General features: G+C 50.4%; 1 protein-coding gene across 3 annotated transcripts in view; it reads left to right on the forward strand.

The window, feature by feature from the left end:
• The first annotated feature begins 626 nt into the window (after window positions 1–626).
• The window catches only part of LOC116907898 (translation initiation factor IF-2-like), a 30,886-nt gene continuing 4,749 nt past the window's right edge, over window positions 627–26,763 (forward strand). The window contains exon 1 of one of the 3 annotated variants that reach the window (XR_004388853.1): window positions 627–764. Coding sequence is in view for 2 of the 3 variants with exons in the window: in XM_032911094.1 (XP_032766985.1) it covers window positions 979–1,293 (315 nt within the window). In the remaining variant the exon portion in view is untranslated. Of the gene's footprint in view, window positions 765–858; window positions 1,294–26,763 lie in introns of those variants that run through there. The other 2 variants (XM_032911096.1, XM_032911094.1) reach the window with 2 other exon arrangements.

The following is a 26,763-nucleotide window of genomic DNA, read 5'->3' on the forward strand; positions in this document are numbered from 1 at the left end:
ATAAGGAGCAAGGAATCCCATTTTATTTGTGACAAGCTGAACATGTATACTTTACAATAAACAAACCCTGGTCGGAACATTGCCCCTGAGGTGTGAAAGTCTTCTTGGCTAGGAGGAGTAGGAGGTCTGTGATTGTATCTTGCTTCCTCATAAACTCCAGGCACAGGTCACAGGACAAACTTCTGCCATGAGGCATTAATTAACCTGCTCTCTAACCTGCGCCAGATGTGAATGTACCTAATGGCTACCTAAACACAGTTCTTCAAGGGTGGCCACGTGAGGAAGCCAGTGCCTCTCATCACAGCCCGCTTACAGGGCAGGCTTAGCCCACCTAATACCCATTCTCAAGAACCGGGGACCCTAAACCTTCCCTTCTCCCCTCAAAAATGGCGGAGGCGCATTTGCGTGTACCTGGCCTGTTGGCAGCTGAGCACGCAAGAGAGCACTTTGCTTTTGCAATCCAGACCCCCCACCTCCCATTTACTGGTTCATTGACTCAGGGTGCTCAGGCCTGGCTGCCTCCGCTGGGCCTGGCCGCAACGCGAGCGTCTCCTCACCCGGGGGGGACTAGGCGACCGCAGGGCGCAGGGTGCCGCGTGGCTCGGCCCCGCGTTAGGGTTAGGGAGCAGGATTCGGCTTCCCGGCGGCAGAGGGCGCCTAGCTCCGCGGTCCCGCGCCCTGGAGCCGCCCGCGAGGCGCGAGCAGAGGCGAGGCGGGCGAGCGGCTGCCCCTGCCACGTACCCGGCCGTGCGCGGCGGCGGCAGGTGGGCGCGGGGGGCTGCGGGGACCGCGCGGCTCTGAGCAGGGCCTCCGCGCGCGGGTTGCGGGAGGCCAGGGGGCGCCGCGGGTGGTGCGCGCTGGCGGGCGGGACGGCTTTGCGCTCTCCGCCGCGCCTTCCGGGCCGGGCCGGGAAAAGTTGGGGCGGCGCGCTGGCCTCGGGGGCCGGGCGGGAAGTGCGGCGTGGGCGGCTGAGGCCCCATGCGGGAAGGCGGCCCCGCGGGGACACGCGGGAACACGCGCGGTCCGCAGAGGGGCGCGCGTTTGCAGGTGGAGGCGGGTGGCCGAGGAACCCAGCGGGGCGGCGGGGACCGGCTGGCCTCTTCCCTGCTGCGGCCCAGGGGGCCGGCGGAGAGTGGTGGTGGTGGCCCTCGTGGCTTTCGGGGTCCCCGTGGGGAAGGAGCTGAGCGTGGTTTCCTGCGTCGCGGGCTCCAGGACCGCCCCTCCCAGTGCCTCATTCACCTCACACTGCGGTGCGTTTGTCCTGGGGAAGTTGAGCGGGCCGTGGAGTGGACGGTATGTGTCGGGTGTTCCGAAGAGAGTGGGATGGGACCGCATGAAGCACGCACACCCACCCAACCTCTCATTCCCGGCTCAGTGCGAAACTCCGGGCCCCCTAGCGTTTAAGAGAATCTCCGGGCTGGGCCAGCAGCTGCTCAAAGCTGCACAACACATCTCTAGGCATAGTGTATGGCAAGAAGACATGGCTTCTGATTTTCAGTGTGTCGTTGGCCACTTTCCAAACAGGGTTTTAATAGATGTGTTATTAGAACAACCTATGTGGTGCCTCTTAATGAACTTGATGTCCCCTCCCCAGTAAGCTTAGTATTCTAGCCACCTCCATGCCAAGTTGAGTGCAGAAGAGTATGGCTATGGGGCCAGGCCATGGGCCTCTTGAGCCCTTGGGAGAGTCTAGATGTGTCAGCAGGACATGACCTTGGGTGAGCCCTATGGACCTCAGTGTTTTTATCTGTGCAATAGGAGAAAAAGGCCAGATAATTTGTAGGAGGCGGGAGGAAGTTTCTGAGGGAGCCTGAATTGTAGCCTTGTCTGACTTAAAGTCTCCTGTGTGTACAAAGGTTTCTGTTTGCTTCCAGGAAGAAATTAGGATAAATTTAAAGAAAACAGGAGCTAAAAAGACTGAACACACAAAGCAAAAGGTCGTAATTGGTACTAGGTGTACATCGGAGGGTTGTACTCATGCAGGTAGTGGGTATTATGGGCTGCTGGTTTGACTTTGCTATACAGTTGCTTCTAGAGCTGAGAACATCCTGAAAATGTCACCCATAGGCACGGACTGTTTCTCTTTTTAGCCTTCAAGCCTGGGGTGGTCGCTCAGTTGGCTTGATGGGGCCCTCCCTGAAGGGCATGTCCAGGTCTCATTCTCCTTCTGTGTAACTGTATCCTTGCCACCTCTTCTGGTCCAGTTTTAGAAGTAGTGGGCTGACTTCCCATTGCATGTGGTGTTTCTGAACTAAGCTGATTTCTCCCAAGTCCAAGTAGTAAATTCGTAGGCACGAGGTGCGCTTGGGTGCAGCCCACTCCAGTTAGTTTAGGTAGTCGTGTATGCTGTGTCTATCTGCTGGGGCAGCCTCTCACCCGAAGTGGGAGACAGATTTGGGCCGTCAGGGCAGTCGCAGTAATTGGGCTGAGCAGTGCTTTACTGATCAAGCTTCCGTGTTGTTAAGGTGAGGAGGGATTTTCTTGTTTTATCGTAACCGAATGTACAGCTTTTCAGACTCCACATGGGCTTTGATATGACCATGCCATTCCCAGTAATCCTGAAAACAGTTTGGTTAGTTCCGTGGAAGTGGCAGTAGATGGTTATCTCTTAAGTTTAAGATAGTGGTAAAACGATACCTTAAAAACACAGGGCTTCACTGATTACATCCAGTCCTTGAAATAGCCAAAGTGTGTATGTGCATGCACACGACTCTAACAGAGACTGCTAGGTTAACAAAAAATAGTGTTTTCAGTCTAGTTTCCATCTGAGCCTTTGATGCTCTTCAGGCTCTGTGAAGCGGAGTGGGATTCAGTTCACCGGAGAGGAAGCAAAGCCAGGAGGCACAGTTCTGTCACAGCACTATCTCTGCACCCAGAGAGCCGTTTGCAGTGATAGGACAGGAAATCCTATTAGTTTACAAGGTTGTGGTCTCTCAGCGAGAACATGAGGAGACGCAACACGCTGTCTGACTGGGGTGTTGGGGCTTAAGCACTGGAGGACACTGGAAGCCAGCTATGGAGTGAATCCTGGGAGCACAGCGGGCCTGGGTGTGCGTCCTGAGCCCTTGGCTTCACCTCTGGTCTGGGTTCTGCTCCTGTAGCTCCTGAGCTAGCTGCTCTCCCACACCTGTGAACCAAAGGCTGGCCCCTCCTTCCTCTCCTTGCTCAGGCACTCCAGATAATGGGATTGATTAAGTCTTCCAGTAGGAATTGTCCTCAGGGGAGAAAGGCTTTTTAAAGTACATTTTTGTCCTTATGAATAATTCTTCTGGCTTCACCACCCCACACCAATCCCAGCACACACACACACACACAGAACATACCAGGCCCTTGGGCTATGGATGAATTCTAGAAGGAACTGAATAAAACCAGAAGCTAGAAAGGGCAGGTTGGAAGTTGGATGTGGTTACTACTGGTTTTCTTTTGCTTATTTTGTGGGTTTCTCTCCATTTTTGGACAATGGAGAGATAACGGAGTTTGGGGGACTTCTGGATAAGGTGAGGAGAGAGGAGGCAGGGAGGTCACAGAGGAGGTGAATCTGGATGACCGTACAAGGGGACTGTAGATAGATGAGGAACTGAGATAGATACAAGGGGACTGTAGTTAGATGAGGAACTGAGGTAGATATGGGGAGCCACTGTCCACCTAGTCCTGGAAGCCTCCCTGCTGGGCTTTCAAATTTTGCACTCTAGGCAGATTGTGACTTGCCTTAGTGGCAACATCAGTGCACTTCTGTAGTCGGTTGTGTGCAGAAAAGGAAATTAAATTCCAAGAGGGTGTTTGTTGTGACGGATGCCAGGGTTTTTATTAGAATCTAGTCAGTCTGTAGAAGTACCTCCTAGTTCCCTGAAGACAGTCATTTTAAAAGAAATAGTTTTTAAATCATGGAAATGTCTTCGTTGTGAGCCTTTGAAATGTCACCCTCCTAAATTGTGGAAACAAATGAGGTTTAGAACATCCCAGGAATTTATATTTTGACCTGTTCCTTCACTGCTCTGGCATTATTTTAATAATGAGTTACTTTTGGTTTCCTTTACATTTTGATAGCCTAGTTGCTACACTTTAGAGCTTGCCCCTGCCTTCTGTTCCCGGGTTAATTCGTACTGATTAGGAGAAGAAAAGGAGCACAGTGTACTGAACCAGGGTGGGGACAGCCTTAAGATGCTCACTCTTGGGAGAGCTAAACTGTCCTTATAGACTATGGTCCTGACAGCAGACGCGGTGCAGATGATGATGGCACATCATCCACAAAGCCTGGCATAGTGATGGGTCAGAGATTCCTGTGTCCAGCAGGTGTGAAAGGCTGGCCGTGCTGTCTCTAAGGTTCAGAAGCATGCTTGTGGAATTTGATAGGCTGTCGCAGATGTCACGATGGCTCAGAGACACGTGTCCAGCAAATACTCAGTCTTCGACCATGGCTTCTGTTTACTTGGTCCTGGGCAGGAAGGGGCTGTGCTTCTCTGCTGAGCATAGGATAAAGCCTTTGTCTTGTAGTTTGGGAGTTTCATCAAGGAGAGAAGGTTAAGTCTGTATTGAGGAAGACTGTTCAGTGGCCTGTGTGAAGTAGGAAACACAGCAAGTGGAAATTAGTCGAAGAGTCCATCAACATAGTGGGCTCAAAACTCAGCCCATGTGAAAACCGTGACATTGGCCTTGTGCTGCACAGGGTGCACACCGTGAATGGGAAGATCTTGGTCTCTGGAGTTCAGAGAGGAGCCATCTTCCCTGCTCCTCGTCCTCACAGCCTTGAGCTCTGGTCCTGAAGGTGCGGAGAGGGAACCTGTAGCAGCAGTAGAAGCCTTGTTTCTACTGGGCTGCTAGAGACAGTGACTGAGTGGCCTGACAGGCCTTTGTGGCTTCCCTCTGACCCTATCACTTCTAGGGGCCTCTCAGAATTGAGGTTGGGCTCTGAAGCCCCACTTAGGAATACAGTTTGAGCGTTCAAATGGAACTTGCTAGAAGGCTAAAGCCTAGTTTAGGAGTAGTTCGCATTCTGATAATTGCTGGTCCCCAAGCAGGTGTGATAGGGTTAGCCCTCAGTTCTCTGTGTATGCCCGTGTGGGGTTGCTGGGGAAAGCAGGAATGGTGTGTATACTGTGATTAGTGCCCAACTCTAAGGAGCGGAGGAGCCTTCCTCTAAAGACTGCAGCCTGTGCAGCAGAGCTCGACTAGTCTGAGCAGAGTTTGAGCCCTGGAACGAGAGTGACTGAAATTCTCACGTGGAACACGCTGTTAACACGTCTTATGTCGTTGCCCCTATCTGAGCCAGAGATGGTAGTGAATCTGCTTACGGCTGTGTGTTTTCTGGATTGCATTCCTGTCTGTTCTCGTTCTGGTCAGGCAGGAGATCAGTTGCCCAGGTTCTGGCCTTATCTGGGCTATGCATTTGTGAGGGAGCAGTTGGGTAACCCGTTGGACCTCACCGCACTGCTTCTCAGCATGTGTTGCAGCCTCTGCTGGTGGACACAATGCGCAGGCCCACCTCACTGCTTATGTTTTCTTGGAATTGATTACCTCGCATCCTTGAACTGAGGTGCCTCTCTTTGATATGTACAGCATCGTTGTCTGGAGAAGAGCGCGCTTACTGCAGACTGTAGCTATCATGCCTACGTCTTGTTTATTATGTCTGCAGCAAAGCCTCTTTGCTGGCTTTTTTTTATTTAGAAGTAAGGTGTGTGTGTGTGTGTGTGTGTGTGTGTTGGGATCTGTTTGTTTTAATTATTACCAGGAACCACAAAAGATATTCGTCAAATGTTTAAGTCTACAGCAGTGCAGTGAGTCTGGCAAGCAGGAGGAATAAATATACATTTAGCCAGGACACTGCTGATTTATCTCTCCGTGCTAACGCTGCTCTGTTGGATGAGGCATCTGATTTGTGTACTGATACAGTTTGGGTTTCGGGAGTGAGGGAAGAGATTCCTGGGCTGCTTGCTGGAGTGGAGGGACTCCACCGAGCAGGCTTCTCTGCCAGTCTTGGCTCTCCCACTAACGCGGGCACGGGCACACAGCACCTCGGGTGGGGGGGTAGCATTTGTCCAGACCCCTTTGTCGGTTCACCTGAGGGATGCTTAGTGAGCTGATGGGGAAGAACTCCCCTCTCTGCTGCCTGAAGGGGATTCTCTTTTGACATTGTGTGCATGTATGCGAAGAAAGGCCCAGAACTGGTGCATTCAGCGATGGCAGGTTGAGGTAGGAAAGGCCTCACAGCTCTCCCGCATCCCTCTTCCCCTGTCAATCCCAAATTGACCTGTTGTCAAGGCACAGAAATTAGGCAGGGGCCTCTTTAGCTCCTCCTAGAGTGCAACATGGAAACAAACATGACTTGGGGTGCAGTTTTGCCAGCAAGGGAATCTGTTTGGGTGGCACTGTTTGCAGTGAGGCCATTTGCAGTGATGACCCAGCACCCCCACCTTCCCCTGTAAAGAGTTTGGACGAGAAGAGCAGTGCGTTGAGCTGTGCAGCCTCTCCCCGATACCCTGTTGAGTCCCCAACAGTAACTAACTGGTTCTAGCAACTGGACGAGTATCTCCAAGCCATTTGTCTGCCCATTTAGATGCATGGACATAAGAGTTCTTTGTTTTACAAGCCTAGATCTGATTGTATGCACCATTCCGCTACCTTTCTTGTTCTTATATTGGGAAGCTATTTACTTTCATCTACAGCATATGATATAGGTGTATCAGCTTACGAATTGATTTCCTGTTGGTGGGCAACATCATGAAGTTCGTGAAGTTCATCATCATGGGTTCATGAAGTTTTCCCTTACCCACTGCACATGCATTAGGGTGCCTGAGTCTCTCTGTGACTAGAATGACTTGTCAGATGTTCATATTAATTCAGCCCATCACAGCAGCAGTACCCTCGGCAATCTTAGATGTCCTGACCTCTACTACAGTTTACCAGGTTGCCCATTTTCCTACTGGCCGACATTGTGCTGAGCGGAAGAAGTAGATTATGTTTTATAAGCATCCTGCCGATTTCCGGTGAAGTTGTGACATCCATTGCTTATCGGTGATCTTAGTGGTGAGATCTTAACTTGCAGAGTGGGCGGGCCTCTAGTGAAGCCCAGAAAGACTTTGCTTGGCTCTGCTTAGGGTGAAATAGACACCGTGTCACCAGGGGTGGCAGTGTGTCGCCAGGGGTAGTGGTGTGGCACTTGGGAGCCAGACCTGGTTTCACGTTTGTTCCACTTCTGCCAGAAGCTAGGTATGGTGACAGGACACTTGGAACTTGGTGTGGGGTCCTTGGGTATGTCTTGATGGGTTCCCCTGAGGAACTGGGTTTGTGTAAGTACCACATGAGACTGGTCTTTCCGGAGAACCAGATGCTGTGCCATTCATGAATCCTGGAATCCTGGTGGAGAGTCTGTGTGGGGCAGCTGCTCTTCCAGCGGTGTGGCTGTCCTCCCTGCTCCTGGCTTCCGTGGGATGCTCTGACAGTTTGCCATGTACTGGGGTCTTCGGGAGAAACTCTGGAATCCTAGCAGGTAGTCAGCAGACTGATGAACACATGGTACTGGAGTTTGACTCCTCTGGGCTGTCCTCACAGCCTGGGACGTGGACTTCAGAGACTTTGGCCTCCTGGACCATTTCAATCTTCTGCTGCGGAGGGAGGTTTGGAGTAGGGCTGGTGGGGGCAGAGGGGTGGGGAAGGGACTCTAGAGCCCAGCCATTTTGGAAGTCAACTCCTGGTCAGTCCTCATCAAGTGGGAGGGCCAAGTCTATTATATCCTAGTACTAGAGCAAAGTTTCTAGCTTCAGTGTCCTCTCTGGGGATCCAGGCTCACCTAAGTCATAAGTCACAGTGTCATTCCGAGGATTCTGTGTGTTCTCTCATAGAGTTTTGACATCTACCCAGCAGGTACTAAGTGATCGAAGCCATTTCTTCATGTGCAAATTCCTTTCTTAGCAATGGTTTTAAATTTTAAGAGAGAGAGAGAGAGAGAGAGAGAGAGAGAGAGAGAGAGAGAGGGAGAGAGAGAGTGTGTGTGTGTGTGTGTGTGTGTGTGGCGTGCACTACATGGGTACCATGGTGCTTGCGTGGAGGTAAGAGTAAAACTTTGTGTTGCTGCTTTTCTCTCTCCTTCTTCATATTGGTTTCGGGACTCGAACTCAGGTTGTCAGGCTTGTGTGGAAAGCACCTTCACCTCCTGAGACGTCGAGTCAGTGCCCAGTCACGGCTTCTAAGTGAACGACTGTACACTCGGTTGGTTCCATATGTAAATGTACGCAGCCTGCTAGCTTTGGAAGGTCTGAAGACCAGTGTCGGCCGAGAGACAGATGGGAGCCGAGAGGGGTGCAGGTGGAAGGCTCGAATCTGGCAGGGGAGGAACTCAGGCATCTCATCTCAACCCATCGGTTTCCAGCGAATAACTCCTATGTGTACATCAGTGCCCCAGGGGCAAACGCCTTTTCTCTTTCATTTAGAGTGAGCTCTCTTGTTTGTTTTGAGGTGACTGGTAGAACCTCTGAATGGTGACGTGTCTCAAGTCACACAGCTGGCCAGACTGAGAGTCAGTAGGGACTTTCCCCATCTTCTGCACACCGCCGTGTTACCTGTTTCCAGATGTGGACAGTATTGGCTGTGACATTTGTTGCTGGAGGCTCTGATGCTCAGGGTCAATTTATGGCTTGAGGTTACTGACATCCCAGGAGGAACAGGAAGTGATTGGTGTTGGAATTCCGGCTCAGGCCTGACTGTTAGGCTCACACTTCTGTACTCCTAACAGCAGTACCCAGGCTGATGTTCATAGGATTTCCTTGTCCCCAGTCACCCGTGTCAATCGTGTTTATACCACTCTGTGTGTGTGTGTGTGTGTGTGTGTGTGTTGTGCACGTGCACGCACATGTACACACATGCTGACAAGTTCGTGCAAAGCCCCTAATTTGTTTGCTGATTCCCCCCACCATCACCACTAGATATCTGAGGCCTGCAGGGTGAATGTAGAGAAGGTGGTACCCAAGGCCAGCAGAACAACATGTAGCTAGCGTCTGCGTGGTAAAATGACAGCCCTGCTGCAGGCTGTGCTTAGTGAATGAGCATGTGGACTATAGGGTCCCAGTGCTCCCTGCATAGATGCAGGAAGTCCTCGGGAGCAGGCAGAGTTTCAGTCACAGAGACGATGCATGTGACAGTTAATGCTATAAAAGGAGCGCTGTGACATACACCTTTGATCCCAGCCCTTGGGAGGCAGAGGGAGGCTGATCTCTCAAGGCCAGCCTGGTCCTGGTCTATAGAGTGAGTTCCACACATCCAGGGTTACCAAGAGAAACCTATTCCCCCAGCCCCCAAAACCCTAACCAAAATGGAATAATAGTGGCCTGCGGCACAAGAGAGACTTGAGAGCAGTGTGCAGTGGGTGCCAAAGGTATTGCCCTAAATAACAGTCAGCATAATCAAGGCCTCACCTCGGGTCTGGCTTCTCAGAATGAGCACAAATTAAAACGAGCCATGGTTAGCCTGTAGAGAGCAGATTGACTCAGTTTTTATTACACACTGCATTTGACAGATACAGACACTGAGCCCCCGGGGGCAAGCTGCCTGTTCAAGGTCACAGTATAATGGAGAGGAGAGCCAAGCCTGGACCCTGCCCCCTGGCCCCGCAGTCACTACTGTGGCAGACCTCCTGGAGGAAGGAGGTTGCTACCTGTGGGAAGTGAGTGTTGTGAATTGGGTGAGTTCCCAGTCCAGTTCCTGACCGGGCTGTCTGTCTGTCTGTCTCTGAGGGAAGTTAGAGCGTTATCCTCTTCAGATGGGCCTGTCTAGGCTGTAGGTGGCACCCCTCCCCCTGTTAGATTGTTACTTACCATAGGGAATCCACAGTGAGTGAAAGAAGCCAAGGTCCGGGTCCTGTTGAGTGCTGGCTATGGGATCTTGCGGGGGTGCTGGTTTCCTAGGGCCGCTGTGACAGAGCGCTGAGGCAGAGGCTTACGCAGCACAAGTTTATTCTGCCACAGTTCGCAGGCTCAGGGTATCTGCTCCTTGTTCACAGTCATGGCCTCTGCTGTCGCCGGAGGTTCTCCTTACCTCTTTCTGTGTTAGCGTCTCCAGAGGCACAGAATAAGCAGTTAGTCTTGTTGTAGTAGGTCTTAGAGCTAGGACAGTGTGTGTGTGTGTGTGTGTGTGTGTGTGTGTGTGTGTGTGTGTGTGTGTGTGTGTGTGGTGTGTACTCGAACAATGTGTGAATGCGCTTAGGTATTTTGCCTATGGGTTTTAAAAGGAAGACGTTAGATCTCGCTTCACCACAGAGCCACTGCTCTTCCTGACTTTCTTGCTTACCCACCTCCCCTCACATATGCTCCATGTGTGAGGATGAGGCTTGGGTGGCATATGTGCATAGAAATAGCTCGCAAAGCTGTTGAACTGTGAGTTAACATGGCCTTTCCCCCCCTCATCCTATAGGTGCTATTCTATCCATTTTAGAGTGGTGGACACTGTACTTAGTTCAGGTGGCCATTGCCTCAGGCAGATACTGGAAATGCTGAGCTCAGTGTGCAAATTCAGTTCAGCACACAGATCTTTACAAGCTGTAAACTCAAGACGCAGCAAAATCCAGTCAGCTCCCTTGTTTAGCCTTGAAAATGCAGGGATGTTGGTGGGGACCCATGGAGGGAGCTGAACTGCCCTGTGTTCTTAGTTCATGTAACTCACACCAAGTTTCTGTCAGAAGGGACTGAGGTGGAAATTTAGGTCGGCCTGCTTGAGGCCTGTGGGGTCAGTTTGTGTGTCTGTCTGCTGAAGACGTAACTCAGAGCTGAAGGAAGGCGTCCTGTCTAACTGACAAGGGATTTCCTCTGTGGTCGCGGAAGGAAAGGGCCTGGTTCTGTGTGAGGAAAGTTCCTGAGAGGTGGGCCATGGGTGGGTCTGCTTCCTTCACTCACAGAGGGGGCCCCTCGTGTTTGGAGGTTATCCGCATGGTACTTCTGCCTAGGCCCCGGTGGAGAACATGGTTTAGGATGATAATTATGTGTAAGTGGGGATGGAAATAGAATTGCCTGTGTCAGGAGCAGCTGCGTTTGGGGAGATACACACTCATTCCCCAACTCCCTCTGGAGCACAACATAGTCAGTGCTGTCGACCACCCATGCATGTTGTGAGAGGGTTATTTTGGGGTGTGTTCTCCTAGCATATCCAAAGGACTTTCGTAGAACTGCTTTTTAAAGTGCGTTCTTTCTCTGCTAGAGGCACTCAGGAAACTGGACTTGGCGGTGTCCTGTTGATGCTACAGGGTCAGTGAGGACCCTTGTCTCTTAGCCAATGATGATTCATTGTACCTGTGAATCAGCTCCTGGATGGCTTTTGTCTCTGTCCTGAGCACTTAGTAAATAAGTAACTTCTGTTGGCCAAGGTAGCGTCTGGGTTTAGTGTCTGCATATGGGATGGATCCCCAGGTGGGGCAGTCTCTAGATGGCTTTTCCTTCAGTCTCTGCTCCACTCTTTGTCCCTGTATTTCCTTTGGCTAAGATAGTATTGAATGTGGGCTCTGACATGTTTGTGAGGCTCCAGGCTTATTGCATGCTATGAGACCAGAGATCAGATATCAGAGTCCCAGATTAGTACTGTAAGACTAAAGTCTGTCCTCATTCCTGCTGCTTTGGGAGGTCGCTTGCTTTTCTGGGTTGGAGACATTATTGGGGCCTACTTGCCGGAGCATGGGTGGCTCAGAAACAGCTGCATGACTGGAAATGCCACCTCGTCATGGTGCCAGCGCGGAAATCTCATCCTGGTGCTCGGTGCACGACTTGCAGGCAGCTTCACCAGAGAACCTCCCCCAAGCTTACTGCTTTTGTAGTTGTCTCACCTTTAACCTGCAGGGATGGATGAAGGGACTAGGGTGGTCCTCTCTGTTCCTTGTGCTTCTCTCTCCTGATCGGGCAAGCCCTTAGCCTCATTTCCTCACCTAACGGAACCCATTGAGGTAGGGCTGTTCTATTCATTGGGCGCTTGACACATTTAGACCCTCCTAGGAGTCATGGCCAACATCCCTACTGCTTCATGCTGTCCCCTGCTGTCCAGCCTCCAAGGTCCTGCTTCGTAGGCAGGGGTGAAGGCCCAGGTCAGGAGGACTTGGCTGACCCTCCACCCTGCTTCTGGAGGCAGGTGGCTTCAGTTGCTTAGCTCGTATCTGTGCTCTCCCAGACTGCACACAATTTCTGTACCTGCCTTCAGCCCTCTCTGTATGTTTGTCTGTATGTTTGGTGTTTGTGTGCTCACCTTGTTGTGTAGACTCTCTGTGTGCAAGACACTCAAGAACAACCAGAGAAAAGCTGGGGACACCCTCGTAGCAGCAGCCCTGGTTTTGTGAGTGAAATCACAGTTAGGAGGGGAGAGCATCAGTAGCATGAATGGACACTGACCCTTGGTCAGCATTGACGAAGTGTTTGCTGGGGGCTCAAAGGGCACGAGGAACTGGCAGCCTCTGCCCCTCTGCGTCTCAACAGCTCTCTGCTTCAGCAGTTTGTAGCGGGGTGCCTGTCTCAGCACCTTGAGTTGACTTTTGAGTCATCTCCGCTACATGCTTTATGTGACACAGGGGGTTAGTCTCTGCAGGAGCTCTGCTGAAGTCACCTCGTCTCGCCGTCCACTGGTTTCTGTTTTGAGACTGTGTTGCCACTGGGGGACTAAGTAGGGCATGGATACGTGTTTTGAACTGAGTGTGGCTGTGCTGCATGGATGTTCAATTTCCAGAGAAAACCCAGCTGTCCTCGTTTGCCCAGGACACTGGCCGAAAGCACTCTGGCTGGCTTCGGGGTATATTTATAGAGTGAAGATGCTGGAGTAGGCGACGCTGTGACCCTCCAGGCCTTCTGGGGAGCAACACCAGAGATGCCTTGGAACCCTTCAGGAAGTGGGGTGGCGGGCGGGGTCTTCCTACTCTACTCGCCGGAGTTTTCTGAAAATCCTTTATCCTCACGGATTTCCTCATGCACTAACTGTGTGAACTCTTCTCTGGAGAAGTCGAGTTTATTTTTGTAGCGACCTAACTTTGCTAAGGCAGTAGCTTTGGCTGTTGTTGAGTTGCTACTTTCTGAGGTTTTCCTCCCAAAACCCTCCCTGACAGCTTGGAAGGCAAGGGTTTGCTTTCTCTTTCCCATGGGGGATGGCTGGGGATCAAAGTGGAGCAGTCGCTTGCTCCCATGCCTGTGTGGAAACAGTGGAGCCAAGGACACTCACGGAGGCCTGCTAGTCAGAGTCCATCTAGCCTTTCTTTGTGTAACAGTTCTGAGCTTGGAAGACCAGTATCCTCTGAGGGATGAGGCTTGGTTGAAGCTTTGCGGCCTGCTTTGACCTTCTTTGAAAAAAGGGTGGCTCTCGGTACTGGGGACCGCCTGCAGGGTGCGAGGTACTGTTAGCTGGAGTTCGTGTGAGGCTATGGCTCCTTGTCACATTCATTGACTTTTCTCTTGCTTTGTTGTTTTTCCTGGTGCCCTTCCCTGAGCCCCCTGAGTGCTGCAGGGAGGGTTAGGACCCTGCACTGTTCAGATGGTGACATCATTGCTGCCCACCAGCCCAGTGCGTGCTCCAGCTGTTAGCAATGCTGTTCCGCCCTTCAGTCTCTGTCTCTCCTGCCGCCTTGCAGGTTCAAGGAGCGAGTCTGAGTTTGGAGGTGGTTGTGTGCTTAACCTTTCCCTCTAGCTTTGCCCCCAAAGCTGGTCGCAAAGTCCTGAAAGGAACATTGCTGTTCCATGTCGATTATGTTCTGGGTTGGTTGGCTTGTTAGAACCTGGAGGCAGTCTACCCAGGTACTGGCTTGGCCAGCATTCCTCAGAGCCACTACCGTCTGTCCCCGTCTTACAGGTACATTTCTTGGTCACTCAGAACTTAAGCCGCGCACTTCCTCTATGCTGCGGTTTCTTCTAAAAGGGTTTCAGCACACAGCAAGTCAGCTGTGAGCAGCTACAGGTAACTTGAAACAGGGGCAAAGTAAGTCATTAAAAAAGGTTTCTCTTAAAAAACAAAACAAAAGGAAAAACCGAAGAGATGTCTGTTTTAAACCGACTTGTGTTGTCAGTGAGAAGCTGCCTGGGGTATTTCAGTACCAGCAAGAGTCGCCATCAGGAGCAGCACCCCCCCCCATCCTTCCCCCCCCCCCCCCAGCATTTCCTGGCTTTGTGGACGGGGCCTGGCTACATACCCTTGCTGTATCCATATCCTATGAATGTCCAGTAATAACACACACAAGAAGCAATGGTTAGATAGACATGATACTGTATACCTGAATCATAGGAGCCAACGAATGGGTTGCTCTGTCTGCAGTTTTCCACCAACTTAGAGAAGTCACTAGTTTCTGTACTAGCTGAGACCTGAGACCCTCTCCTTTCCCTGAGGAGAGTGGGAATAATCTACTGCAGACTTTCGCCGGGAGCTGTCTGCAGAGAACCCGATTTCAGGACCAGACACAGGACGGTAGGAAATTATGGGAGTCACATGGTTGAATGAAGGGACAAGGGAGAAATAATTTTTATTTTATTTTAATCTTTTTGTTTTATGTGCATGGGTGCTTTGCCTGCCTGTATGTGCCCCTGTTTGTTATGGATAATAGTACTTGTGAACGTGCCATACCTGGGAATTAGAAGCCTCAACTGAAGCATTTCCTGCACTGGGCTAGCTTGCAGACCGTCCCTGGGCGGGTGGCCCAGCCTAGTTAAGAAAGATGGCTGACGGAGAGGCATGGTCCTCATAGTTCCTGCCTGACACCACGCCTTGAATTTCTGCCTAGGGTTCCCTGGAGGATAGATTGTAACCTGCAAGGTGAAATGAACCTTTCCCCTTTAAGCTGTTTTTGGTCATGGTGGTTATCACAGTAGAGTGAAGACTAGAATGTCTGTCCTCTCTTGTGGTTTGGGGTCTTGGTTTCAGCTGCCGGGGACCTCGGCTCAGGGAAACAATGGGAATCCCATGACTGAATGAAGGGACAAGGGAGAGATAGATAAATGATTTCTATTTTAAACTTTTTATTTTATGTGTATGGGTGTTTTGCCTGCCTATATGTCTGTGTATCATGTGTGCAGTGTGTACGAAAACCAGGAAAGGGCTTCAGATCCCCTGGAACTGGGGTTATAGACTAGGCCACCTGTGTGTGTTAGGATTCAAACCCAGGTCGCCAGGAAGTGCAGTCAGATACAGGTTCTTACTATATAGCCCAGGTTGGCCTTGAACTCGTGATGGTCCTCCTGCCTCAGTCTTCTGAGTGCTAGGATTACAGACCTGAGACAACATGCCAGGCAAAACAGCATCTTAGAAATAGTCTTTAAATATACATGCTGGTCACCTGCACTTTGAACACCATCGTTTACTAAGTAATCATCATGAGATCACTTTAGAAGCTCTCTGGTCTCCTTCCAGCACCTCCCACACAGCTAGTAGATTTATTCTTACATTTCCTACCATCCAGTGAGAGCTTCCCCCAGCCCACTCACCTTCCTTTCTTCTTTATTGTTCATAAATGTTAGTGTAGACAAGTACAGGGAGCCAAGGAACCAACCCACAGTGTTTAGTCCTTGAGGTTCCAGTACTGTGTATATTTGCCTTGTGGTCCTGAGTTACCCTCCTTAATTCAAGGAACTCAACAGTGCAGCAGGGCAGAGAGACCTCACGTCCTGATCATGCTCATAAGTCATGCTGGGATTCTTCCCAGAGTCCGGGCCTTGGAGTCTTAGTTCATTGTAAACAAGACCATCTGCAGGCATAGTCTTCTGTTGAGAGGGTTGAGTAGGATGAAGGCTGTTACAAGACGTCCCTCTCCTAAAACTTCTCTTTCCCACCTGCGCCCAGCAGCTGCCCAGCTGATCCCTGTCTGGGAAAACTTTACAGCTGAAAGAACAGCCAGAGAAATGTTCAGGTCAGTTTGCAGAGTGGTGTTTCCACAAGGGACCAGAAAGAGGGTCTTGCCTTAGCTTTATGAATAAAGAAAGTGGGAAAATGGCGGGATCTGGAACTACCACCTCAAAGATGTCAATTTGGATGTCAAGGAGGTGAATTAACTCTCCGAATTCTCCTTGCCCACCTGAAGATGCATCCTCCCACCAGGGAAGATTGTACAGATGTCACGGAGGAGATGGGAGTCACGCTACACTCAGGTTGTCACAGGATAACCTGGTTTTGTGAGGGACCATTCATCTTTCTCTCAAACCATTTCTTCCTTATGTCTTCTGCATTTTCACACTCCCTGGGGCATTTTGCTTCCTGGTCCTCCTGCACTCTGGTCCTTCCACATGATGCCGTATGTGGGGGAATGTACCTACTGTGAGTTTATTTTAGGGATCCGTTTATTGATGCCTCAGAGGGCATCCTGCTGCCGTGTCAAGTGTTTGACTGTGAAAACCTTGGGCCGTGTGGCTTGAGAAACCTGGGTGTGAATTCTTATGTGACTTTGGATAAGCCCTCTATCTTGAAACTGGGTCTGAAAATGACGCCTGCCTCAGAGATACTGGAGATGAAATAAGACGGCTTAAGCCAAAAGCCCGTGGCACAGTGCCTAGCATCCACGAGCACCACCTGCTGCTCTTGGTTTTGTGTTTAGAATTGAGACAAATTTCGTGAGACACTTTAGGTCCGAGTGCAGCTGGAGCCATGCCCCTGTAGGAGGCCCCTTCCAGAACTCTGGAACTGAACTGGAAGCTTAACCTGTGGTTTGATGGTGGTTGTGGAAGGGAAGGCTCAGCAGAGCAGGTGGGTGCTGAGGAAATGCCCTGGTTTTGCACTGTAGAGAACACAGGACGTTAGGCGTAGATGGGGAAGTGAGGCTGTGCTGGAATTCAGCCGGATGAAGCTGGGTCAGCTGGTACCTTTTATTTTCTAAAATAGCGTTACAGTTGCAAGGGGACCTGGTGGCTCTGTATCCAGCCCAGTGATAGTTTTACTGGACCGTCTGTGGGCAGGAGGCAAACACAGTGTTCTGAGATCATTCTCGGGCCCTGCAGTACACCAAGGCCACAGCTGACCACCCACACATACTCCCACAGGCCTTGTTGAGGGAGAATGTGTTGGGTTTCCGCATTCAACCCTTGGTTTCAAGTCTGAATCTGCTTGCTTCTGTAGTTTAGGCTTGAGTGCCATGTGCTCTTCCTCCCAAAGTTAATATGGGTCTATTCTTTATTTCCGTAAGTGCTGTGTGTGTGTGTGTGTGTGTGTGTGTGTGTGTGTGTGTGTGTAGGTAACAGTGGTACATGCTGAGAATTAGCCAATGATAGGCAGTTTCTCTCTTGAAGTTTAGTTGAAATAGTATCCCCATGCTGGGAAGCAACATAGAATCCCTACAGTCAAGCTCAGTAGTTAAGCGTGTAAACTTTCAGTTAGCCTAAGACTGGATTCCCGTTCCATGATCCCGTTGAGTACCTTACTGTCTTTTCTTTTCCCATTTGCACAGGTGTGTGGGGTATGCATGAGTGCAGGTACACATGTGTGCGTGAGGGTGTGCGTGTGTGTGTTATCATACGAGTGTTCATAAACATGGAAGCCTAAGATCGGAGTTGGGAGTCATTCCTGATCATCTTGACCGTGTTCTCTGAGGCAGGGCCCTCTGACATGGCTGGCCTTGCTAGCCCGCTTGTGCACTTCCACACCCACCTGGCATTTACATGGGCTCTGGGGACCCTAACTTCGGTCCCATTTGTTGGCAAAAGATTTAGCTGCTGAGTCATCTCTCCAGTCCTGTGTCAGGTCCAAAGGGAACTCCATTTCCCCAGGTCGCGGTGGTTAGACAAAAGCCAGTGTTCCAACAGAACTCGTAAAGAGGTTTCCCTTCTACCAAAGGAACCGTTCCCTTACCATTGTCAGAGGGACAAATGGCGATTGTTAGCATACTAAAGGTGTGCGGGCTCCCTTGAAAGCTGGGACATGTTTCAGAGTCCCTGTAGACTGATGCGTCTGTGTCAAGTCTCAGCTTGGTGGAGTCTCACACCCAGGGAGGTGACAAGTGAGGGTGATCCCTTCGCCTTGGCGTTGGCTTTTACATCTCTTGCCTCTTTCTCTCTTTGCTTCCTTGGAGCAGCCCCTGATTAGGATTAGGAACCACAGTCCCTTGCTCTCTTTCCTTGTGCCTGGGCCTCCAGTTGGAGAGAGATTGCAGAGCCAGGCTTGTGGTATCTGATCCATGTGTGTCTTTGTCGCCCGGCCCCACCGTTTGCAGAGTGAGTCTCTGGCCTGCCCTCGGTGCTTCATGCTTATCTCCTGCCTCTGCCGGACAGGAATGCACAACGAGTTAATGGAGTTGTTTTCATGGCCGCTTACTGCCTCACTGAACACCTGCGCGGTGAATCCTGCCAACTCCCCTGCCTGCTACCTGATTGGCCAGCCGTCCCTGCCACGTTAGTCTCTTGCGTAGATCAGAAATGTCAGCCTTGTCTTTTGAAGTCACTCAGCTGTGCTGTTTTTAATTTAAAGAGCACCGAGTGCTCTTTCGGTTCTATCCCTGTGTTCCCACCACGCTGTCAGCTTTCCCATCGCTGGTGACCACGACCCTCGTGAACGCTGCCGAGGGACGTAGGTGCAGGTGTAAGGGTACTGCACACGGCTTCCCAGTCTTTCTTGTCTTTCCCACGGCCTCCTCTTGACCCTGTCTGACTTAATCTGCTGTTGCTGCTTCTGCCGTGACCTCTGAAGAGATGTGGCAGATGTGGGCTTTAAAGATGCACCTTGATATTTGGGGTTTGTATTATCCCACAGGCAAATGTGGTTTTACCAAGAACAAGCATGTGGACAAGGAATGAGTACAACCCAACCACAGATGCTGTCTTTGTCTGCGGCGCGGGCTGTCCCTTGCTGCTTTTCCTGGTTGAAATGCTCCCACCATGATGATGATGGGCCAACCCTCTGAAACTATAAACAGGCCCCCAACTAAATGCTTCCGTTTACGAATTACCTTGGTCATGGTGTCTCTTCACAGCAGTAGAACAGTGACTAAGACACCGCCATACTTTCTTCCACAATGGGTGTACTGGGTTACACCCCCACTAGCAGTAAACTGGGTTCTTGCCTCAGCTCAATTGAAAAACTTCGACAGATAGCGCTACACATCTTCATGAAGGTGAGCTTTTACAGTGGCCTCACAAGGGCTGCTCTTGGGCGAGCTCTTCTCTGGCTGTAGGAGGGAAGTGTGGGGGGTTGGCAGGCTGGTGTCCTGACTTATCTCTCTGTGCCATAGGTAAATTAGTCTGGGATGTGCTCTTTGTTTTCTCAGCAAGTTTAAGGAGGGCCTAAAATTAGTGTGTCCCATCTGGATGGCCAGGAGAGACTGGGTGGGAGTTGCTGGGCACGCTGCAGGAGCTTGACAGACGTCCATCTCTGTCTCTGCTTAGGAGGACAGAACAAGCTGTGCCTGGAGAGAAACAAACACTAGACTAGGAGAGGCATTAGCTATCCACCTGGGTTTAGGTTAGCCCTGGAGAAAAGGGTAAAGTGTGCTCCATTTTCTAGACCTTTAGAAGGCTCCACAGTCATGTGACTTCCGTGAGCGGGCGATCTTCGAGACATTCTGTTCTCCAGAGTGACGAAGTCAAACAGAAAAGCCAGACAGGCATCAGTTAACAGAGCAGGGAGTCAGGCATGGAGGCTTATACCTGTTTCCCTGGCACTTGGGAGACCAAGGCAGGAGGATTCAGTGATCAAAGTTGGCCTGGGTCTAAAGTTAAAAGAGGAAGAGAAAACCCAAGAAAGGAAGAGAAGAGGGCAAATGCCTTGCTCTCTCTTCCCAAGGAACTCAACTCTTACAGCCTGCCCACCACAGTTAGACAGGCACACACATACACCCATCTTCTTACCTGTGCGTGCACACACACACACATAGGCATATACACACGCCACACAAACACATTCGCTCAGATAATAAGTCTGCAGCTTGTTAAGGCCTACAGAAGGTTCCCTTGGTTCATGGTAAGGAGAGGGTGGTGGCAGTGGGAAGGTGGAGTCTACTTACATGGGTATAGACATAGTTTTATTTCTCCATGGTCTTTCCACACTGGTGGGGTGGGCTGTCTAGTTTTGGGATATTGTTGTTTGCAGACAAGTCCACTGAACCTTTCCTTTTGTGTCCCGCTTTTGCCAAACATCCCAGCTGCTGCCTTGTAGAAGGCTAGGTTTTTATCATCGGTGCTTTAAGGATAGTGTTTGCCCTTTGGAAGGGTGAAGGAAGACTTCAGTGGGCAGCAAGGTTTACCAGGGAGGGTACAGGTTTCACTATGACTTCTCCCTCAGCTCCATCCTGTCCTTGTCCCAGATGAATAGAATTTTTCCTCGGTGACTTACACACACAAGAGTTGCAGGCAGTAAACATCGTGACCTTTTGCCAAGTCCTTGGGCTTGCCTTTCTCATAGTGACTATAACAGGAGATGAGGGGGCATTTCAACTTCCATGACTGTTTTATTAACTGCCTGGCACTAATGAACCCACTGTCCTGAATATCATTAATTTTCTAAACAAATTGTGCTGTGAGCACAGTTAATCTTTCAAGTTGTAATCCCGGAGTGGCTTGACCTGACCTATGTATTTGTAGGAAGCGAATGAGTGGTTCTTGATAAATTATGGCCTTTTGTGAGCCTAAAGAATGGGTTTTTCCCCCCTGGGTTAATTATGTCCTGTGGAGCAGAGAATGCCATCTCTTAAGTCAGACAGGGTGTTCTCCATGCCTCTCTAACAAGGATAATGGTACTAAGATTTCAGAGTAATTGCATGTGGATTTGGTTTTGGAGTTAAATGGGTTCAGTGCTGGCATGATGGCTTACGTGATTGCATTGTTCTGAGTGTCATTGTGTCACTAGCACAGTGGGAATGCCTGAGGATGACAGGAGCTGACCTAGGTCCTTAGCTGTGGGGGCAATGCTTAACAGTGGTAACCCTGCTGTAAGAATGGTGGCTTCAGGATCAACTCTAGAAACTGCGTCTGAGCGTGGTACTTAGGACCCAGTCAAACCGTTATTGTGAGAGTTAGCCTTTTGCTGCTGGATGCCACTCTGTGGAGGGTGAGAGGGGTGTCGGGGAACAGTACAGTCTTCCTCTGATCCCACAGGCCGAACTTGTTCCTCCTCCTTGGATCCCCAACTAATGGTACCACTTCCTCTGCAGACACTTGAGAGGATCTTTCTGTTCCCTGCCCCTCACGAGTGCTCACCAAGTTCTGTGGGCTCTGCTGCTCTTACTCAGCACCCCCGGCTTCAAGCCAGCATCTCAAAGCTTAGGTCATCACACTTGACACTAGATTCCCAAATCAGTTTTCCAAAGACCCAAGAAGGAAGAGGTGGGATGGAAAGTGTTGGGAGCTCTGCATGTAGTGAGGCAGATTTAGACGGCGAGACTCGAGTGTGACAGTGGTTTTGTAAACCAGGGCTGATGTTGGTGAGGGCTTTGTGCGCACTGACTTACCCATCCCCAGAAACAGCACAGAGGGCGGCACTGTTGGGGTTGTCAGTGTTAGACAGTTGGCGAAATCATCTCAGGACCTTAAAGTGGCCCAGGGTCACAGGCAATGCCACTGTTCCAGTGCAGGCTGGGTGTGCTTGTGAGTGTGTCCTATGTGAATGTTGCCATTAAATAAGAGTTGGAATGGCTCTGTGCGACAGAGCCCTGTACAGCCATCCACACTTTCAAGAAGTACAGATTGAGCAGTTCCTTCCTTCAGGGAATCTCTAAGATCCTGTTCACGTCAAAGAGTATGAAGTCTGAAGTGACAAGGCCCCACGCCTCTGGTGTCTCTGCCTGCTTCCTAGATCCTCTCTGCTGGCCCTTTCTTACCCACCGGTTTTTAGCACTAGATAAACCGTGCTTTGAAAGACCTTGCGGCCTTTGCCTCTGGACTGGTGACTCGGACTTGGGCCTGTCTGTGACTTGTCACCATTACAAGTTGGCTTAAAACAGCCATAAAGAAAATTTCCTGTTCACCTGCTGTCTGTTGGAAGGCACTGGGGCAACAGCATGCCAAGGAAATGCAAGAAATATTCCAGTGCTGGAGAAGAGGGAAAGGTCAAATCGATCGTTTCTGTCAAAAGAGTCTTCCTGCCTGGCTTTTCCAGGATCCATTTAATTGGCTGTCTTTATCTCTTTGACTCGGTCAATGTGTTTTGGGTTTTATGCATTTGTTTCCAGGCCTCTCAGCATCTACCCTACCTGAGGTGCTGATCCACGTCTACTGGGCATGCTTTCCCCTCTGCCGGGAAAGTCTTAGACCTTAGATCAGCAGAGCAGTTCAGATCTGGGGAGATGGCTCAGGTGGTAAAGGGTTTGCTATGCGGTCATGAGGACTTGAGTTTGAATTCTAGTACCAACATAAAAAAGAGATCTCTGTGGTAAGCTCTGGGTAAAACATGAGAGACCATGCATCAGAAAACAAGGTAGAGACTGACTGAGGAAGACACCTGAGATTCACTCCGACCGTTCCCTGTACATGTATGTATATACACACACACACACACACACACACGCGTGTGGTCCAGAAGCCCGTGGGTAGTATTAGCTGGCGGCTCACATTTGGGTAATCCTGACACAGGGGAGGGATGGGGCATGAATGGAGCCTGGCATTAGCCATCCTGCGGTCCAGGAAGCCTGTTGTTTCTTTAACCTTTCCTGTGTTGGGTCTCTTTCTGGGCACAGTGCCTTTGTGATGCAGGCTGCTTGGCACCAGAAAGGCCACGTAGACTCAGGCCTCAGTCAAGGGCAGCTCTCACCAACTGAGCATGTATGATCCTGGCCAAGCCCGTTCAAATGCCTTCTCTGTATCTAAGATGTTAGTGAACTTTGGGACGTTGACAGCTGGCCTCGGGGCGCCCTCCGGCTGGCAATAGGTGCTGACTGGAAAACCCTAGATTCTGCTCTGGCCCCGAAGTAGAAGCTGCGGTGATAATCCCAGGCCTGGTTGTGGAGTGACTGCCCCACGCCAGACCTGAGCTCACAGTGCCATGCTCTACGACATCTCCACCCACCTTCCCAGGAGAGGTGGTGGATCCCTCATTGTTAGAAGAGGAAACTGAGGCCCAGTAAGCGTGAACAAGTTGCCATTGTGTCCCATCAGTGGCCTCTGTGAGTTAGCAGATAGCTGTGTGAGCTGCTTGAGTGTGAGTGTTTCCCATGCGCTCTCGGTTGGAGTCAGCAGATACTTCCCAGGGGACATCATGCATACCAGGCCAGCCGGACCTGGCTCTGCAGAGCCATTCTTCACTCTGCAAATGTCCCTCTCTGTTCCTCCTCTCCCTTCTCCAGCAGTGTGGTGCAGTGTGTGGAGACTGGCTGCAGCCCAGTGTTCTCTCCTCACTGTCTGTCCTTCCCATTTGTCTCCTCTGTCTGTCTGTCTATGGGCTATGGGGTACTGACCTATGTACCTATCCTCTGTCTGGCTTTGTTTTTGAAGCAGACCGTCACCGCGAAGCCCAGGCTAGCCTCTAGTTCCCAGTGGTCCCACTGCTCGCCTCCTGAGAGCTGGGTTTTGCAGCAGTGGGCTTTCTTCTCTCCTTCTCTGCTCACTGCCGGCTCCTGCAATTTTGTTTTCCAGACGTGCCTGAAACGCATCTTGATTTGAGCATCTTGAGAGATGTAAAGCCCTGCATTTGGTTGTCACAGTTTCTTTCCCTTTGCAGGATTTTATTTGGATACAAGTCTGTTTTGCAAGACCTGGCTTTTCTTCTTTCTCCCGTCATTAAATTTTAATGTTTCCCCATTTCTGCTCTTTTATAGAAATTTGTATTTCATTTTTTTAGGGTGTAATAACGGGCCTTTGGTGCCCTGCAGTTTAACTTCCCATTGGATCTGCTCTCAGAACCGCACGTTGTTGGGGCACGGCGCGCTGCCAGCGTCAGTCGTGGGAGTTCGCACTCCTCTGTGGCTCGTCCCTTGGAAGATCAGCTGTGGGTGCTCAGCAGACTGTCGGCCTCTGTCTCCCATTCCCTGACCCTCACAGCACCGGACTCCTTGTGTTGGTTTCAGGACTCTTCTACCTAAGTCTTAAAAATTGCTGAGATCTTCTTGGACTCTGTGTGTGTGTGTGTGTGTGTGTGTGTGTGTGTGTGTGTGTGTGTGTATGTGTGTGTGACAGGGGTCTGTGTGTTGGCTCTTGGTCTTCAGGTTCCTGCTAACCTTTAGTGTGAGATGTCTGTCATTGGCTGAACCTTGCCATGTCGGTTAGGCTGGCCCACCCCAGGCTTCCAGGGATCTGCTTATCTCGAGTTCTGGGGATCCAAGCTCCTTATGCTTTCAAAGGCTTAAGCTTTCCCCAAGTCAGCCACCTGAACACCGTCGGTTTACACGGACCGTGTCTAGAAACATTTATACTTTAGAATATTTACTAAGTTAAATGTAACAACAAGCAAGTCCCATAACATCTAGACATCCACTGTACAGTTTTGAATGGGTGCGTGTGCATGTACCTGTGTCTGTACATGGTCACACACGTGTGCGAGGGTGTGTGTGTGCGCGTGTATGACATGCATGCATGTAGAGGCTTGAAGTTGATGGTGGGTATTTTCCTCGATCACGCTCCACTCTGTGTTCTTAGGCAGAATCTCTCGCTGAACCCGCAGCTCACCAATTCCAGCTGTTCTGCCCAGCTAGCTCCAGTCTCTCTAAGTGCTGGGATCTCAGGGTCATGGCTGCCGAGTTTTGTGTGGGCTTTTGGGGTGGAAATCCCTAGTCTTGTGCTTGTGTGGCAAGTGTTTTATTCACCAAGGTGTCTCTCCAGCCGTAGTCCACATTCCCGGTGAAGATAACTGTTTCCAGTGCAGAACGTTTAGGAAGAAGACTGGCATTGTTTACTTGACTGGAGGCTACTGTGGTCTCAAGGCTTCAGCACCCATCCGTCCCACGGTCACCTGGTGATCACTTCTGCGGTTCTTCCTCTCTGTTGCCAGCCTGATACACTGTAGAGGGAGACCTCAGTTGAGGAATTATCTCCATCAGGTTACCCCGTGAGCGTGTCTGTGGAGAAGTGTCTTGATCAGTGATTGATGTGGGAGGGCCCAGCCCACTGTGGGCAGCACCATCCCTAGGCAGGTGGGCCTGGGCGGTATGAGAAAGTAAGATGTGCTGTTCCTCCTCCTCTTGCTCCACCACCACCTTCTCTTCTTGACGGTAAGGGCTGAATAGCTTGTCTTTGAACAGATGAAGCTCTTAGCATGCTATTCCAGGGTTCCAGAGGTTGGCAGGGTTCTTTTGCTTGTTTTTGTTTTTGTTTTTGTTTTGATACCACCAGGTGTTAAGCACAGAAGGATTTGGGAATGCTCAAACAGGTTTTTAGTTCAAGGATGTTTGTGTTTTTCGTTTTGTAAAATTTTAGTGGCGCAAGGGAGCTTCAGGAGCTGCAAGTAACCTGTGAAACTTGTTTTGATGGCGTGACTCACAGGGTTAGGATCCTTAGCAAGTTCTTCAGGTAATAATCATGTACCCTGGATTTTTCTCCCGAATCCCTGCATCTGGAGTCACAGGGAGCTGCGAACCTGATATGGGTGCTGGGAACTGAACTCAAGTCCTCTGGAGGAAGTCTTTCCGGAGGGTAAAATTGACTGCCGGTGTTTGCTCTTGCTTGACCCCATAAATCGAGACACCTCTAGGCACACTGTGAGGTAGAGGGGTGAGCTGGAGACACCAGCACACATTAGCTAGTCACCGAGACGGGAGGTGTGTCGGGGGATTGCTTCCTACCTCACTAAATCTGTTGTTCTCAGCTACCCTGCCTCTAAAGCCCTGGCTGGCCCGTGGGTCCCTCTCTGGATACTGCCGCTAGCATTCTTGTGTACAGATAATGATGTCAACTGAATTTGAGGCTGAGTCAACCTCCAGGGCAGCGTGTTGTACCTGTCTTTTGGCATGTGAGACATCATCAGCGATCTACTCATTGACTGGCCAATCAAACAATTCATAAATGTGCTTAGGAAATCCCGAACTGTAGGGTACTCCCCTACCTCTCTGCAATCATGTAACATGTGTAGTGTGCTCTGTGAACCTGGTCTGGCCTCAGCCAGGAGGGAACCAGCAACTCTTGGTGTCTCCTTCTTGTGAGGAAATGTAGATCAGAAAGACTTGTTTTCCTGTTTTGGTCCAGTGCTGTCTATACCTCAGGGGGAAAGGACAATCTTTCAATCATGTGAGTCTGAAAGAACAATCTGTCAATCATGTGAGTCTGAAAGGACAATCTGTCAATCATGTGAGTCTGAAAGGACAATCTGTCAATCATGTGAGTCTGAAAGGACAATCTGTCAATCATGTGAGTCTGAAAGGACAATCTGTCAGTCATGTGAGTCTGAAAGGACAATCTCAGGGTTGGAGATTTAGCTCAGTGGTAGAGTGCTTGCCTAGCAAGCACAAGGCCCTGGGTTCGGTCCCCAGCTCCGGAAAAAAAAAAAAAAAAAAAAAAAAAAAAAAGGACAATCTCTGTCATGTGAGTCTGAAAGGACAATCTGTCATGTGAGTCTGAAAGGACAATCTGTCGTATGAGTCTGTTTGATCAAAGCACAGGTGCATGCAGTGACCTTGGCTGTTGTGACTGCACAGCCAATAGCATCAGCCTTGTGACAGAGTAGTCTTGGACTAGGGGTGGGTAAGGAGATTAGGGTGTCACTTGCTGTTTCCTTCTGTGACATTATTTACAGAGAAATTAAACATTTACATTACACTTACTGGTGCTCTCCGTTCTTGGCGTGTGGCCGTGGGCTTTGGGCTGACCTAGCTCTGTGAATGAGTCTTTCTCCCTGGCACCATAGGGCTGGTTAGATGGGGAGAAGGCCGATGGCAACTGTTTCCAATGCCTGAAACTTTCCCTGTCACAGTTTTGTTTCCATTAGAGTCTC

Source organism: Rattus rattus, chromosome 8 (genome assembly GCF_011064425.1).
Source record: "Rattus rattus isolate New Zealand chromosome 8, Rrattus_CSIRO_v1, whole genome shotgun sequence".
Taxonomy (NCBI): domain Eukaryota; kingdom Metazoa; phylum Chordata; class Mammalia; order Rodentia; family Muridae; genus Rattus; species Rattus rattus.